At 50.7% G+C, this 17469-nt stretch overlaps 2 protein-coding genes across 6 annotated transcripts in view; one reads left to right on the forward strand and one right to left on the reverse strand.

Annotated features, from left to right (window-relative positions):
* NT5C (5', 3'-nucleotidase, cytosolic) overlaps positions 1-1140 on the forward strand; it is a 2652-nt gene extending 1512 nt beyond the window's left edge. The window contains 4 exon segments of the mRNA XM_039859875.1: positions 294-376; positions 453-513; positions 718-832; positions 956-1140. Of these exon segments, the coding sequence (XP_039715809.1) occupies positions 294-376; positions 453-513; positions 718-832; positions 956-1140 (444 nt within the window).
* A 194-nt stretch (positions 1141-1334) lies between these two features.
* Positions 1335-16597, reverse strand: ARMC7 (armadillo repeat containing 7). 5 transcript variants are annotated; one of them, XR_005652032.1, is made up of 4 exons: positions 15721-16165; positions 15483-15626; positions 12849-13071; positions 2814-2952 (listed from the first exon to the last, which is right to left on the reverse strand). XR_005652032.1 is itself a non-coding variant. In XM_039859159.1 (3 exons), the coding sequence occupies exons 1-3, from the start codon at positions 15809-15811 to the stop codon at positions 2591-2593; spliced, it is 594 nt and encodes a 197-aa protein (XP_039715093.1). In that variant the 5' UTR covers positions 15812-16164; the 3' UTR covers positions 1335-2590. The 5 variants fall into 5 exon arrangements, 4 of the variants coding, with proteins under 4 accessions (XP_039715093.1, XP_039715092.1, XP_039715095.1 ...); XM_039859159.1 differs by lacking the exon at positions 12849-13071 and having other exon boundaries at positions 1335-2949; positions 15721-16164; XM_039859158.1 differs by lacking the exon at positions 12849-13071 and having other exon boundaries at positions 1335-2952; positions 15721-16157.
* Positions 16598-17469: the final 872 nt, after the last annotated feature.

Genomic DNA, 17469 nt, shown 5'->3' on the forward strand with positions numbered 1-17469 from the left:
CCGGACGCGGCTGTAGGGGCTGGGGGTGGGGGCGGGGGTGGTGGACGCGGCACGGCGCCGCCCCGGGAGCCGGGATCCCCGACCCCATTGGGCACCTGCAAGTGGGGAGCTCTCCCCCTGGCCTCTGCTCCATTTTCTGAGACATCACCTTCCTATCTAATTAACAAAACTCACTTCAGAATCCACAGTTCATCCCAGGGTAAGAAAAGGCCCCCAGGAACCTCACTTTGAGAGTCCTCGCTGGGGCTCGACCTGCTGGCGGCAGAAGCCAGGACGGGAACTCTGTCTTTCAGGACAAACTGGCCTGTGTGTAGGAAGCTCCAAGTTTCTTCCTAGACTTGGAGCCCATCCCCGGGGCCTGGGACGCCATGCAGGAGTGGGGAAGCGTGGGAGGGAGGGGCGGTGGGGGCAAGGTCTGGCACCTCCCTGTCTACCCCACCCCTCCCCCGCAGCACCGAGGTCTTCATCTACACCGGCCCTCTGATGAAGTACGACCACTGTGTGGGCGAGAAGGTGCGCTGCCCAGCACCTCCTAGGCAAAGTGTCCTAAGTCTTCGTTTTTACAATAAACCGGCAGAAACACAGGAGGGGGTGGAGGGAGGAGAGAGGGCAGCCGCATCTCTCAAGGGCTGCAGACCCCACTCACACCTACCTCCTCACTGGCCCTGAATTCAGGGGCCCGTCGGGCCCTACTGACAGATCTGTACCCCTACACAGTATCGCTGCGTGGAGAAGCACCTAGAGCCCCAGTTCGTGGAGCGCATTATCCTGAGGAGGGACAAGACAGTGGTCTTGGGAGACCTGCTCACTGACAACAAGGACACCATTCAAGGTTGGATCTGTTTCCTTGGCAACCTCTAGGCATCTGGCCTGCCAGGATTAGGGAGAGGGAGCAAAAATAACCAGATTACAGACCGCAGCATGTTCGCTGCCTTTCTCCCGTGTCCTGTCCCAGGCCGAGAGGAGAACTCAAGGTGGGAGCACATCTTATTCACCTGCTGCCACAACCAGCACCTGGCCCTGCCGCCCCCAAGGAGATGGTTGCTCTCTCGGAGTGACAACTGGAGAGAGATCATAGGCAGCAAGCGGGCCTGGGGCTGCCGCAGGAATGAGCTGAGGGGCCAGGGCCATGGACAGTAGCTGAAGCGAGGGAAGGCAGGCCAGCAGGTAACCCTAGCAGAGCTGAGTGACAGCGGATCGTTGTGGCAGTGACCGCTGGCACCAGGGAGCAGGGTGCTCTCACAGGCCAGCCATCTGGCACCTCCCGAGACGGCTGGCATGGAAACGTGAGAAATCAGTCAGGAACCTGTTAATAAAACACGCTGGCTCGCCACTCTTTTCAGGCCCTTTATTTGGGAAAGTAAAGGGACAAGAGCCGAGGGCAGCAGTTGAGATGGAGGCTGACAGGAGGCCTTCCTCTTCCTCTACCTCCAGTGGCCCTGGAACTCGCCCTACCTCCACGCCCACCTGGAAACCATTTCTCTCACAGCTGTCTTTCCTTGGCCTTAAGGGAGTGCAGGTGGCCAGGGTTCCCCATAGCTCCTGAACCCCAGCTGTCCATGGCGGTCCCACGCGCCTTCCTTTGTGCTGACCAGCGTATGCTGCGGACTCCAAGCCACACACTTTTTGTCAGTATCTGGTCCTCTGTCTCCCGAGCAGCACCTGGCCTTACACTCCTGAAGCCCTCCAGAGCCTGAGATACACTTCGGGGGCAAGGATGCCCCCTCACTTAGCCCTGGTGGTGGAAGAGGAGGGCCAAGGCTCTCAGGTGGGGAGCAGATGCGGCTCCAAGTGTCTGAGCCTGTATTCTGATGTGTCATCACCCTCATGGCTTTGGTGTTAATGCCTGATGGCCACATTAACAGTCATTGGGCTGTGTCACTCAAGAGCAGGGACCATATCTTCGCCTTTGAAGCCCTAACATGGTGCTTGGCAGATAAGCCTATGTGGATAAACAGTTGATCCTGGGCCATAGAGTTCTCTGGGCCGGCATCCACCATGTCCAGTGCCCGGCCTGGAGAGCTTGTGGGGCAGGTACCCAGCCTCCACAGCCCAGGCGTGGGTGTGTCACCCTCCCAGCTTCCCAGAGCCCCGAGATGCTTTTAGTGAGGCTTCTCATTTCTATTCCACAAAATTACTCCAGACACTTCTGTTAAGGGATGAAGCCGACTTCCTCAAGCTCGGGCGGTTCTCCTAAGCCCCAGGCCCGGCTGGGAGTCCTCAGGAGAACTGCTTTCTGCAAAGCGTCTGGATCTAGGGACCCAGAGGAGGGTGAGAGCCTGGCAGTGGGGTGGGTCAGGAGGAAGGACCTTCGCCTTCAGATGATCGAGAGTGCCAGCCTTTGGCACTGCCTTTGATACATTTCCTCCGTGTATCTCAAACTCTGGCTTCCTCAGTTCATCTAATGCCTTTTATCACAGTGTAAAGACCCGTCTTGCTGAGAAAACTTACCTGTAAAATGGCTGAAAAGACACCGATTGGGAGGAATGTGCTCAGTGGGAGCTATGCTGCTCCTGCTTCCTAAGCATCCGCCAGGATTTTGGTCTTGTCTCTGGCAGTCAGGGTGCCATGGCCTTGAGGTTTCCTTGGATCAGGGCTGCTGTGGGGCCTCGGTCCTCGGCAGTGGGATACCTAGGGCAGAGTCAGCGGGCCGGTGGCGGGCTTCAGCCACCTGGCTGGGGGAGCAGAAGTCTTCCAGGAAGATCTGGGCCAGGTTCCGGAGCCTTGTGTTGGCCGAGAGAGAGAAGCGCAGCATGCACTGGACCACAGGCATGGCGGTCAGCTCGGGGTGGGAGCCAGAGCCTGGTGAGCTCAGGTACATGATTGTGGTGACAGCGGACAGCACAGTCTCTTCGTTGGGACTGGACAGGCAGTTGATGATGAGCGGGATGCCCCCCGTCTGCAGGATGTGCTCCTTGTTGGCTCTGTCTGAACACAGGTTGCAGAGGCCTCCTGGGGGAGAGCGAGGTTAAGTCTTGGTGCTTCAGCCCTGGGCCTCCTCCCTTCTCCCCTCCCCGCTTCTCTCTGTCTGAGTTCCAGGGAAGGACCCAGACCTGGGAGAAGGTGGCCCTCCCTTTCAAGGTTCTAGAAAGGCCTGCCTGCCACTGCCTGCCACAACTTAGCCTTCTGGAAGTGGGTACTAGTTCCTTTCCCTCTTGGCTCAGTGGCTGATAGGCTTCCCTTTTTTAAAAGTGAAAAACAAAAACAAAACCCACAACATAGCTTCACTTTAAGAGTATTAAAAAATATAGATATGGTGATGGTTTCACGGACATATACATATATGTATACATATCAAATTGTACCCTTTAAATATGAACAGATTATGTCAATTATATCTCAATAAAGCTGTTAAAAATGTTAGAAAACCAAAATATAAACTATCTCAATCCTCCCATCCATATAGCTAACATTTTCTCTTCTTACCCCAATTTTAAATATGTTAATATATATTTAATGAAAATCAGATACTCTCCTTACTGTCTTATAAGACAGCCCTTTTCATTTAACTATGAACATCTTTACGAGACAATAAACCTACAATCATGGCATCCTTTAATGGCTATACAGGGCACCATTTTGTAGGTACAGTATAACTTATTAAGAAGTTAGAACATTTTAGCATCATTTTCATATCACTGTTACTAGGATTCTGGGGGACAAAAAAAAAAAGGCTGGAGTGAGAGATCTATGCTTCTAGACCAAAGAACCCATGGCTCAAGTAGTGTGGCCAGAGCCCTCATCCTCTCACATCAGGCCTGTGAACACCGCCCCCTTGATTTAGTGATCTCTCAGCCCAGGGGACAAATGCGACATTGCCTTGGTGGTCACTGCATAACACTGGCTACTCAATGCAGGAAGCTGACTTCCTGTGTATCCACTGAGCTTCCTGCCATCATGGCGCACCCCGCCTTCAGTTCCTGCCCCATGCAGAGGAAGGGCTTCCAGCTCATTTGCATAATATGGCTGGAACAGTCCTGAGAGTCCCATCGGGAGTGAGTCTCAGCTCACCCACTAGACCCACTTCCCTAGAACAGGCAAAGAGAGCTTCCCACAGACAAATCCAACTAGGACATCTTCCCCAGCAAAAAGGAACAGGTGCCAACAGGGCCCCTGGCAGGGATACTCCTCCCCCAGGAGCAGGACTCTGCCCAGGTTTGGCACCACCACCCCCTTCCCTAGCAGCGCCTGGGTCAGTCAGTCTGAGTCCTGCTCTACGGAAATGTTTTTCAAGGTCTTATCCTTTTGGCCTCTAAGGACTCCCTACTGCACTTGGAATAAATTCCATACGCCTTTCCATGGTCTTCATGCCTTTCCATGGTCTTCACGGCCCTGCACCAACTAGTCTGGTCCCCCTCCCTCTCCCTGTCACTCATGGCAGCCACCAACCTCGGTCTACCCTTGGAACCTTTTGGCCCCAGATCTTCAATAGGCTGCCAACCTCTTGCTGGTAACCAGCACTTCGCTGCTCCCTAACCAGTGACAGATCCCGAGAGCAGGGGTCCATGGCCTGTTAGGAACCGGGCCGCACAGCAGGAGATGAGCGGGGGTGCGGGGCGGGGGGGGGCGCCGGCAAGCTAGAGAAACTCCATCTGTGTTTGCAGACGCTCCCCAGCGCCAGCATCACCACCTCGGCTCCACCTCAGACCATCAGGCGTTAGATTCTCATAGGAGCACCGGTCCATGGTGCCAAAAAGGTTGGGGACCGCTGCCCTAGAGTGCCCCACTCGCTGCTCCCTGTCACATCCAGGGCACGCCACGCATCGCCTCGTTTCATTTTCTTCACATGCTTAGAACACGGACAGATCATCTTCACAGTTCCTGCTCGCTGCCCACCGAGCCCCACTGGAAAGCACGTGCCTGAGGTCGACCTTGGCCGTCTTACTCCTGCCATGCCCTTGGTGCCTGGCACGAGAGGCGCTCCACAAACATTTGTTGGAAGGGTTTTAAAGCAGGGAGCGGGGAAGGCGGGGTTGAGCGGCTGCACAGGATGGCTCCCTGAGACCCTGCCCCCCTCGGACCTCTGCAGTTCTGGGAACAGGCTGTGGCTCACACATGGGGCACATCTGAGGGAGTTAAACGGCTGAGTGGCATTCCCGAAGTCACAAGGACAGGGAGACGAGGCTCTCCGGTGGCGAGGTCCTCCCCTATGGACACTCAGAGGCCCTTCCTGTCGCTCTTCCTTCAGCGCCTGTTCGCCTCGTGTGGCATTTAGCGCGACCTGGGTCATCCGACTGCCCTCTGTACTTGCTGTCTGTCCCCAGCCCTGGGCACCAACTCTCTGATGTACCCCTGTATCCCAGGCACCTGCAACTGTGGAAACTCACTGGGCACATGCTGAAAACATGACTGAACCCCATAAAGTGTTCCCGTCACCCGTTTCAGTGGAAACAGCCAAGGCTGTTGAGAAACTTGCCTAAAGTCCCAGAAGATGGGGAGCCCTCTGCCACTCCCACGGAAAAGGCTGTCCCTCTGGAAGCTCCAAGGACAAGTAATTCTCTGTGGGCAGAGGCCAGGCTCAGCCAGGAACAGGGACAAGGAGAAATGCTCTGGGAGGCCTCTGGCTTCTCCGACACCTCTACGCCAACTCTTCTGAGCATGGAGAAGCAGCTTTCGACCCACACTGCAGACTCAACTCAGGGTGGGGGACTGGTCTTATCTCTGCTGTAAAGTATGACAAAATAAACACTCACTCTCTGGCGGGTTAGTCATCATCACACCCAGGTGTGCCCGGGTGGGACACTGCCACGACGGCCAGGGGACAATCAGATGGCAAGTGCTAGAGGGTGGGGGCCTGAGGAGGCCTGTTCCATGCGCACGCCTAGGAAGCCTCCAAGGATGGACCAGATACCTGCCAGAGCTTGCCAGCTGCCCGGGCCCCGACTGTAGGGAGCGCCTGAAGCCCCTCTGCTTTGCTGGCAGTGACCTCAGAGATAAAGGGAGGGCTGAGGGGCTGGAAAAAGAAGGGCTCCAGCAGTAAGAAGGCTGAGCTGGAGCACCCAAAATCGAGCCAGGAGACCCATGAGAAGCCGAGGCTACTACGGCTGCTTTGAGCTCTCCCCTCCTGAGTCCACCGGTGTGAATTTACCCCAAAGGATTAAAGAGGGCTGTAGAAAAAGAACGAAATAAAAACTGGAAGCTTCCTAACGAATGCCCAACAATGCACAGCAAACTGGTCAAATTATGGTAAATTCGTATGATGGAAAATTATACAGTTCTAAAAAATTATGCTTTCGAAAAATATTTAATATAGGAAAATGCTTGAACTATAAGGTTAAGGAGAAAAATGGACGTAAAGTTGTACATACGATACAAATGCAATTTTTAAAAAGGTCCAGTAAGATGTCTCGTCTTCTGAGAGCCTTCCACGAGCACCCTAATCGGCCCCTCGCTCCACCACGCCCTCGCCTCGCCTGGCTTCTTCCTTTTCTTCACACATAAGAGTTATCTGTCAAAACACTGTATCGGTTGTTGCCCCACTAAACTACAAACTCCACGAGAAAGGGGACTATGTCTTCTTCCCTTTTATATTTCAGCCTGGCATACAGCAGGTGCTCAATAAATAACTGTTAAACGAATGGATACGTTAACAAGAGACAGGCTGGAAATACAGCAAAATGTGAACAATGGTTATCTCTGCGCAGTACGATCACGGGTCATTTTAATTCTCTTTATTCTTTTCTTTATTTTCCAAGGTTTCCTCAATCAAAATGTTATTTTTACACCCAGGAAAAAGAAGGTATTGTTTTTTTTAAAGCAGAAATGGACTCAGAAAGAATACTTCATCAAATGACACTATTAAAAAAAGTAACAAGGCAAAAAGAGAAAATAGTCATAGAATGTGACAGAGGACTCGTATCCAGAATATATGAACAATCCACTGATACTGTATATCAATAAAAGATAAATAACAAAAAAAAATGAGCAGAAAAACTCGAACAAACTCTTCACAAAAGGGCCAATGTATATAAAAATGGGCTCATTGTTTATCAGAGAAATGAACATTAAATCCACAGTAAGATGCCTCTACACTCCCATCATAATGGCCAAAACAGAAGGGCTGGCGGGGTGGTGAGCTACTGGAACTCTCATTTGCTGGTGGTGGGGAGTGTTACACAGTATGATTATGTTGGAAAACTTTTGGCAGCTTCGGATAAAGTTAAACATACGTCTACTCTATGACTCAGCAATTCCATTCCTCCCTGAGAAAACTGAGTGCATATCTATACAAGGAATCTACCCAAGAGAAATGAGTACATCTGTATAGGACGTAGCGGCTTTATTCACAAAGGCTCCAAACTAGAAACAACTCAAATCTCTGACAACAGGTGAACTGATGAACATGTTGCCACACATTTATACAGAAACACGAACTAGTGACACTGTAGCAATTTGGATGAAATAGAAGGGTTGGCGGGGAGGTGAGCTACTGGAACTCTCCTTGTTACTTGTTACTTTTTTTACATTTATACAGAAACACCCATGGGTGTAGAGGTTAGAAGAGTGTTGGCCCCGGGGTGGAACACACTGACTGGGAGAGGGGATGAGGGTCCTGCCTGGGGGGAGGAAAACATTCTATGTCCTGATTTAGGTGCTGGTTACATAGATGTACATACACCTTCATGAATTTAAAAATTCATCACACTGACACTTAAGATATGTGCATTTCACTGTATGTCAATCATGCTGCAATTTACAAATGGTTACCAAACAAAAAGGAGAACAAGTTCTGACTGGCTGATGAACATGTTTTGGGCAAACCAGACGGGCCAGAGAAAAAGAGAAGAGGCAAAAGCAGGCCCTTCAGACGCAGAGAACCACACCGGAACGCAGCGAGAGGCAAAAGAAAACCCCCCGAGTGCAGCCTGGAATGAGAAAGCTGGAGGCTCAGAGAGGTCAGGTGGGTGGCCCTGGTCACACAGCAAGTAAGGCTTTGTTGCTGGGAGTGACAGGAGGGTCTAAGGATTGTCCTAGAGATTAAATGAGGTCCTGTTGACAAGTGCTTAGCCAGAGCCTGGCGCCTGGGGGCTGGGTGAACCCTAGACATTATCAGAGGACCCTCCCACCCCATGAGCACTGGGCTGGCCAGAGGCCACGGCATGTCAAAATCTTCAGTTGGGACTATTCTTACGTTTTACTGTAGCATCCTGAAAATGGTTCTTTCTAAAATTTCAAATTTGAGGGACGGAACAGTATAGTGAGAAAGCTCCCATTCTGTATGAGAGAGATGTGGGGACAAATATTTGCATAGGTACATGCTCGCATTTGCTGGTTCTATATGAAGGGGGAACTGTGGAAGGGACAGGAATGGAAATGAGACTTCTCTAAAAACACCTTATAACATAGTTGTGACTTACAATGATTAATGTTTCATATAATACAGAACATCAAATCAAATCAAAAGAAAAAACCATCGTGGCTTTTCATAATTTGACCGAGATATTTCACTTCTAGAAATTTATCCTACAGATATACTCCCAGAAGTAAGAAATGACACACAAATAAGGTTATTCACTGTAGCACTGCTTGCGAGAGCAAAATGGAAACCAGCTAAATGTCCAAGGAACAGGCCAACAGTCAGTGCCACCATGCCATGGAATATCACGCAGCGCTTACAAAGAATGCGGTAGCTCTGTATGGGCTGATACTGCATGTTTGTCAAGATATGTTGATAAGGTAAAAAAAAAAAAGCAGAATATTACCACATGTATAGAACATACAAAAAAGTATAAATATAAATATATATATATATATGTTTGTTTGTAAATGCCAACAATATCTCTGGGAGGATACACAAGAAACTAGTAGCAGTGGTCACCTACAGAGAAGGCTGCAGAGGGAGTTACTTTTTAATAATACCCTTTTGAATTTTGTACCATGTGAATCAATTATGTATTCACACAAATTAATAAAACACATACACACCCTGCTTGTGCCTAGAACTAAGAGGAAGGAGAATTGGTCTTTGCAAGTCAGGGAGGGATGGCGGAGGCTGCCTAGTCCAGGTGAGGACAGGCTAGAGCCAGCCTCCTGAGCTAGTGAGGAAGGGAGCAGCGGGTGAGAACCCCGCATCCCCACCTTCCTGTAAGGAGAATCCTGCCACAGCTGGACGGCTGAGGAATTTCTCTGTAAGTAGAAAGATGTAAGATCCCAAGAGCCTAATCGATTGGTAGGTGGAGGTACAAGAGAGCCCAGGAGTATGGAGGACTGAGCAAGGGCTCTGTGGTGGATAGATCCAGCTAGAATCTCCTAACTGCCACTGAGGACTAAGGTGGCCAGAGGAAGCCACTCAATTTTTCTAAGCCTCGGTTTCTTCATCAGTAAAATGAGCAATGAATTAAGTAATGTGATTAAGGCCCCGCCTTGGCACACAGTAGATGTGGACCAAGCATGCACCTGTTTACAGCCCCAAAAGCTGGTACAGGGCCTTTACCAGCAACCCACGCACACCGAAAATGGCCGATATACACAGGTAGAGTTTAACAATGAGAAAGCAAATGCCTGTGTAACCAGCACCAAGGTCAAGAACAAAAACAATGACAGCAATCCAGAAGTCTCCCTGTGTCCCACCCTGATCCAATTCGCTCCCTCCCTCAGAAGTGAACCCCGTCCTGATTTGCAATAGTTTAATAATATAATTTTAATAAGCAGAACCTTTTAACCTTTTGCATTTTTAATTAAAAATAATTTTTATACACACATCTCTAAATACTATAGTTCATGTCTGCCTGTTTTGGGACTTTCTAGAAATGGAATCACACCGTACATATTATTATATGTCTAGCATTGTTTGCTTACCATTGTGTTTGTAACATTATGGTGTGCAGCTATAGACTGCATTTACCTTGCTAAGTAGTATCAACATCCCACAATGTCAGTATCCACTCTACTGTTGACTCTTTCCAGTTTAGGGCTGTGAAAATGTTGCTAGTGGCAATTTTGTACCCGTGTGCGGATGTGCGCCTGCTGTAACTGCTGGGCCATGGCGCTGCCTTCTTCGATTTTACTAAATACTATTTTCCAAAGAGGCCACTGAGGATGATACACCAACCAGCCTTTTTCTGAGCATCACCACCATCTGGTGACAGCTATGTGTATTGCAGGAAATGGAACACAGGCGAGGGATTTAACCTGAATTCTGGGAGGCAACCAACTTGCCCACTGTTTTAGTAACAACACTGCCAAGTGTTTTGTGATATCTTAGGATTCGACCAGTTTTCACAGAAGTAGAGAATTCTTTTCCGGTTCTTTTATGCCCCCATACAGCATCTAGGATGGTGCAGCTGTATGCAAGCAGCATATAGGTCACCTGAGAGTCAACCAATGGTGCTTTGGGCAAACATTTCCAATTAATGCCAAAGACTGCCAGAGTTTTTATTTGGGGCACAAGTTCTGAATACTCATTCAAGCGTCTGCTGAGATCCTGGCTTTATACTGGGTTCCCCATAATCCCCAACCCCCTGCCTCCCCCTCTCCCCATGTCCCGGTCCCAAACAGTTCCTCTAGCCAGTTCCTCCCAGACACCAATGAAACGTGGCCTTGGGCCAGCTGGGCAGGGATGACTTTCTATCAGAACGGCCTCAGGGGAATTCTGGTGGTGAGGTACCATGGAAGCAAAGAAACAGGGAGGAAGACACACTGGGCTTGGAGCCTTGGCTCTGCCAGCTGGGTCCCCGGGGCGCAGAATTTGGATCCAGGCAGACTGGGGTACACTCCTGGCTCCAATCAGCACTAACGGTGTGAGTCTCAGGCAGCGGACCCAACCTCAGTGAGGTGTTGTTTCTGCATGCGTAAAGAGGGCTTAGTGGTACCTGCCTCGTGACAGATTCAGAGCCCTCGCAAGCAGTTCTGGTACAAGGCAGGCACGTACCGGTGAGCGGGGGGCAGAGTGGGTGTGGGGCAGGCATTCCGAAAAGGCGGCTTTTATAACAGCTCCCCAACCACAGCCCTTGACCCTGAAGGAAGAAAAAGCAGCCAGGACCACAACCAAAGGGTAAGTAAAACAGTTCTAAAATTGTTCTAAATGAGCAAATCCACAAAAGAAAAGGCCAAGAAAGGGGAAGGCCCAGAGGAGACCTGGAAAGCCCCGCATGGCATCTGTAATGCTGCGACCAGATTCTTCTTCAGGGCCACAGCTATGCTGACCGGGGTGTTTGCGAGGTCACAGCAAGATGACCTCCACAAAGAGACAACCGTCAGGGAACCAGCTCGCTGCTGGGGAGTGACTGCAGTGGCTTTCAGGCCTGCTGCCACAGCTGACAGAAATAACCAGACAAATGGAAGCGCTTTTGGCCCTCAGAGAGGAGGCAGAGCCGCTTGGCAAAAGAGAGGTTTTACCTCAGGGCTGAACCATCAGAGCCGCCACGGAAGGAGGCCTGTCATCGTTCTGGGCCGCAAGCATAGACGGAAGGAAGCTTGAGTTCCGACCCTGGCCCGCCATTAACCAGCCGAGGGGCAACTGTCTGTGCCTCAGTTTCTTCATCAGTAAAGCGAGGGCTTTAGAGTTTCTTTCTAGCTTTCACAGTCCACGACCTTAGAAATTAGGAACTATAAAGGCAGTAAAGTAGCCAAGAGAACAGCTTCCAGAATCTGACGGCCCTGGATTTAAATTTAAGTCCCAGGTCTGGCACTCTATAAACTTTTGACCAACCCACTAACCCTTTCTAAGCCTCAGATTCCTTATAGAAAAATGCATGTGATGTGCATACTGCTTTTAGTGCTATCTCAGGGTCCAAAGCACAGGAAGTTGGTGCCTGTGGGTGCTCCAGAAGTGCTAGCTGTTATGACAGGTCCTCGTAAGCACGACAGCACCAGCTCTGCAGCTGCGAGGCTGAGTGTAGAGCCAGTGCACACATGACAGCCAGACTCCCCTCACCTAATCCCACCTGGACACCGGCTGGGAGGCTAAGGTTCGACTTTCTTATTTTTTCCTCCCTTGATGATGTTTTTCCAGAAGGGAGGAACCCCTGAAGCAGACAGGTGGCTCCCCTGAGAGGGCACGACCCCATCCCACCTCAGCTCTCCGGGAGATGAGGGAACTGTTTATCTTCGAAAGGGCTCCGGACACCTGGGGATCTTGCAGCGGCAGACATTTCATCTCATTTCATTCTTTCAAGAATTCTGTGAGGCAGGTATTGCCACTGCCCCACCTGACAGATGGAAGGGAAATCATGAGCCCAAAGTGGGGGAGGGAGGACTTAAACCCAGGTCTGCCTGACCCCAAGGACCAGCATTTATCAGACTCGCCGACACATGGACATTGGTTTTGGTTCTGTGAGCCGTGGCCATGGGCGATCTGACCCAGCTCTCCTCTCTGCCGGTTATTCCAGAACCGTCCCTACTTGGGGCTGCAGTCATGGCCAGGCCTCTGCACCGTGTGGGCCCTCCTCTCACCTGCCCCAGATCAAAAGGCCAGCACATTCAGGAGGTAACAGAGCTAAGGCCAGGCCCTCGTGGAGATCACAATCTGAGGCCTGCCACCGGAGATAAAAGATTCAAAGCTACAGAGCGCAGCACAGAGCCTTTTAGCAGCGGAACAGGCACCTGACGGTGTTTCTCATTTACTGCCAGGGACCTTAAGAGAAAAAGAAATGACAGCAGTAACATAATACACTTCCAAGAACCACTGGGGCTCTCCTTTTAAGTGATGCATAACAAATGAGAGAAATTTCATCTGCAGAAGATCCCATGGAGAGATTCAATGCTCAGAAAGCTACTGCTCTTGGGATTGGGGACCTTGCTCCAGTGGGAAGGAGGAGGAGAAGAAAAAAGAGGAAAAAGTGTCTGGGCAAAGTAAAACTAGGAAGCTGCAGGGGAGAGCGAGAACCCAGGCCAGGCGCAAGTCTTACCCACAGCTCCCAGCTCAGTGGGCCAGGCTCCCAGAATGCTCCTGCCATGGGAAAGTTGCTCTCTGGTTCTGTAAAAACTTTCCTCGGGTGACTGCTCTTTTTAGATGAGTTTTCTCTGGAGTCAAAAGCTTGAGTGGGAGGAGCTCTATCACCCTCAGGTGAGGTTTAGTCACATGCTTCCGTAGGGGCTGCCATCACCGTTCAGATGGAAGGAGCTGTGGAGCTAAGTTACAAAAAGTGAGGGGATGGAGGACTTATGGTGGTGAAAATTCAGAATATTTGTTTAGCATAATAATCCCCTGGAGAGGTACAGGCATGAGCTGGTACCACTCTACCAGAGCTGGGCAACTGGAGCCCCTGCCCCTGGCCCAGCTTTAGACAGCCTCGCTCAGGCTGAAAAATCCAGAGAGCCCAGCCAAAGCACAGCCTCTCTCCCCTACACCTGGAGCTCCAGGCCCGGAACCGGCCCCCACAGCTGCATGGGCCTCTTTCCTGGATCCTGACTCTGAGGGGTGAACCCCACTGTTGGTGTGTACACTCCTAAGTCTCGGGAGTGGCCGCGGGGCAGGTGTGTGTGGTTGTAAACAGAGCTGGGATGTCCACACTCGTGTGTGAGACCTGTCGTGGTGAGAGGAGGGGCGGCCCCATTCATACTCCAGCTGCCATAAACGTTAGGAGCAGACCTGGATGGTCTTTCAAAAATTTAAATCACACTTATGATGTATTCAGAAAAAAAAAAAGCGTGTTACTTTATTCTATCAAGGCTTTCGATCTAATTTCTAGTCATAGGAGATAAAGAGGATAGAGGACAACGGAATAAACTAAATGACACCCTAAAGAGACAACCAGACAATATGGAAGGCAGAACACTCGGCAGAACTGGTCTGGATCCTTCAACGATTAGAGTTGTGAACAAAAGAGTCTACTGAGAGATACGAGATTGTTTCTGTAGTGATTTCCTTCCGAAGAGTACAACATGGGTGGAGGGTTGAGAGAGTAACTTTACAGTAGAGAAACCTGACAAACCCTACCTCCACCACGTGACCAAGGTCATAAACAGTGATAAGTCACGTTGGCAGCACGTACCTTTGATATGACGTGATGAGAAGGGCACTTTACGTCTGTGGTTGCCCTGCCCAAAACCTATCACCCAGTCTAATCATGAGAACAACATCAGAGAAATCCCAACTGAGGGATAGTCTACAAAACACTTGACCAGTGCTCCTCAAAACTATCAAAACAAGGAAGAGTCTAAGAAACTGACACAGCCCAGAAAAGCCTAAGGAGACGTGACAACTAAATGTACTATACTATCCTGGATGGGATCCTAGAACAGTAAAAAGACATTAGGGAAAAACTAAGGAAATCTGAATAAAGTATGGACTTTAGTTAATAATAATGCATCAATATTGGTTTATTAATTATAACAAATGTATCATACCAATGTAAGGAAACTGGGCGTGGCACATATAAGAACTCTGAATTATCTTTGCAATTTTTCCAAAACTGTTCTAAAATACAAAATTTATTTAAAAGAGAGAGAGAGAGATTGAGAGCTAAGAAACATAACCAGATTAAATGCATTAAATTGAGAGCTAAGAAACATAACCAGATTAAATGCATCGATCCTGGATTGGCTCCTGGTTTATATACAAACCAGTAAAAAAATGTTCTTGGAGGACTATTAGAGAAATTTGCGTAACTCAGTTATTTGGTGGCAACGGAACTATTATTAAAGCTTTCTTTCTCTACATAGATAAGATTCCTTTCACTATATTGAGAAATGTTATTTTTCAAAGATGCATGCTGAAAAAATATTTGTTCGCCCTCAGCACACATTCCAAACTCTTTCTCATGGCCTAGCTCTAAGCCCCTGTAAGTTCTGGTACTGCCACCTCTCTAACCTCATTTTGTACCACTCTCTGCTCCACTCACTACAATCCTGCCACATCAGCCTTTCTTTTGGCTCCTCCTGCTTCAGGGTCTTCACGCATAATGTGCTTCTGCCTAGAATGCCCTCCCAAGATGGCCAAAACGGAAGTAGCCCCTACCTCCTACTGCTGTAGCTCACTGCCCTGTTTATTTCCTTCAGAACCTCGCTTTTGGCTTGTTTGCTCGCCATCTGTCTTCCCCTACTAGGATGCAAGTTTCTTGAGGGTAAAGACCTCCCCCACCCCAACTTGTTTGCCAGCATTTAGAACAGTACTTTACTCACACAGTTCAGGCCCAATAAATATCTGTCTACTGAATAATTCAACACTCAGATCATAACGACTACAGGAACCATAAGCCATTCCAAGTCACCTCTACTTCTCGATATTAAAACAGTAAAGATGTTTAAAAGAACACTCTAAACTTTTTTCCCTCCATGTGGCTTCAATCCATTCATTTATAATTTCATCTCTAAGCAGGAGGGAAGGTAGACACGCAGAGGGAGTCCTGAGCTTGAGTTCCAGACCTGACTCAAGCTAGCTGTGACCTGGACAATGTATGAACCGCGAAGGTGGCACAGACATCCCGAAGATCTGCTACCGCAGCTAGGGGACTGCCTAAGGGATTCCTTTCCCGACGACTCCTAGCTCACTTATCTCACCACGACCCATCAGGCATCCGGGAGACTGGTCCCATCCTTACCGATAGCAAACTCCACCAGGGTCTCATTCTCCTCCGACAGCGAATCGAGGAATAAATCGAGGACCTGCAGCTGTCGCAGATACTGGTAGTTGCTGGGGTCGTAGGCGAAGTTGGCGAGGTTGGCCAGGACTTGCTCCTTGGCGTCTGCGGCAGAAAAGCGGCACTGGAGCCAAGTCCCGGGCGCCGGTCACGGCCGGACCCCTGCCCCGTCCCCCGACTCCCACTCTGTCGCCCTCACCTTGGTTCTCCGTCTCCTGGAATTCCGTGACCAGCGCCTGCAGGTATCCCAGCCGTCCGACGTGGGGCTCTACCTTCGGCTTCTGGGCCATGGTCGGGGCAGCGGAGGGGCCACGGGGGACAGGTAGGAGAGTGTGGCAGATGGGGCCAGAAAGCCCGGCGAGAACCTTACTGGGCCTCCACCGGTCTGGGCAAGAGCTGACCGGGGCGGGAAATAGGTTCCTTTTATGGCTTCAGATTTTGCAGTAATTTGCAGCTGGAACGAAGACGTGGGGAATTGGGGTGGGGTATCAGGACCTTGTAAGAGATGGGCGTGAAAATCTAATATGGGGCGCGGGAGACAAGGACGAGACCGTGCGCTGGAATTCGGAGCAGCAGGGGCCGGACCCAGGACGCTGGGCTTGATTTTCGGCTCTACTCCGGACTTCCGGCGGAAGCCGCGCTTAGCTCCGCCCCAGAAGGCGGAAAGGGGTGGGCCGAGGTGGGTGAGGGGCGGGGCCGACGCCGAGCCTCGGCGCGCGTGCGCAGTGCGCTTCGCTCCTTACTGCTCCCGCCCGCGGCAGAAGTTTGCATATGTATAGAGGAACACTTCTAGGGCCTTTAGGAGCTCATTGGCGCAGACTGTGCTCACGTAGGGAGCTTCGAGGCAGAGGCACCTCCAGACACCTTGCATTTGACAAGGGGGCACAGGCCAGCCTCTCGACCAAGGGACGCCCTTCTGGAGCATGGGCTTCGACTCCCTGTGCCCCGCATACAGGTCCTTTGACACTATCTTCTGGTTGGCTTTTCCAAAAAGCCAGGTGAGCCTGACACCGCCTGCTCCCTAGCCCTGAGCTGAGTTCGCTACCTCTGGCCAAAAGTCTCGAGAGCTTTGTAAGGCTCTCTGTAAACCAGGTGGACAGGGAGCGCTGAGGCAGCAATGACGGGTAGAGGAGCCTCTGTTCCCTCGAATGTACCGTTTTGGCAGCTTTTTGGGTTGTGGAGCCCTGAATGCTGAAGCCCCTTGATCCAATTCTTTCTTGGGGCGTCTTAGGAAGGTGGGGTGTGATGGATACCTCGTAGGCACAGGGGATAAAACGCCAGGGAGGCAGGTGGTCCTGCCATAGTCCCATAGTGCTTGAAAATGTGAGGGTAAAGGAGGCTTGGGCTGTGAACTTCTTGAGGGCAAGGACCATGTGCCTTTGGTCCTGGGCCTGGTATGAGGGCCGAGTGGCTGCCATACTCCAGCCTGCCATAGCCCCATTGGGAATAGGCCCTACCTACATGGGCTTGGGTCCCTGTGGTCAGCTCCTGCCCTATGCATACCCGGTGGTTATGGTTATGACCACTATCTGGGTGCTTAGGTGCTATGACTGCTCAGTGAGGGCAGTAGCCCCAGGGCCCTCACCAGGCCCTCCAGCTTCTTTGGGGAGCTGATGTGACCTGTAGAAGTACATCTCAGCCCAACGTGGCCAGGGGGCTTTTCCGCCTTTGGCTACACAGAGCAGCAAAGGGGCAAAGGGTTGGGGACAGGATGGAAGTGAGCTCCACCCTGTGCTGCTCAGGATCTGCTCCAGACCCTCTCTAGAGGATTCCCGGAAAATAAGCCAAGTGTGGGTTCTGGAAACAGATGCGCCACCCATCCTTTCTCATGTGTTCCCTCCCAAGGACTCAGGGGCCCTTCTCCTTGGGAAAGAATTCTCAGTCCTTGATTTTGTGCTCAGGACAGCAGCCAATTCTTACTCCTCTCTGCCCAGTCCTTGGCACACAG

This window comes from Pteropus medius, unplaced genomic scaffold, assembly GCF_902729225.1.
Source record: "Pteropus medius unplaced genomic scaffold, Ma_sr-lr_union100, whole genome shotgun sequence".
Taxonomy (NCBI): Eukaryota; Metazoa; Chordata; class Mammalia; order Chiroptera; family Pteropodidae; genus Pteropus; species Pteropus medius.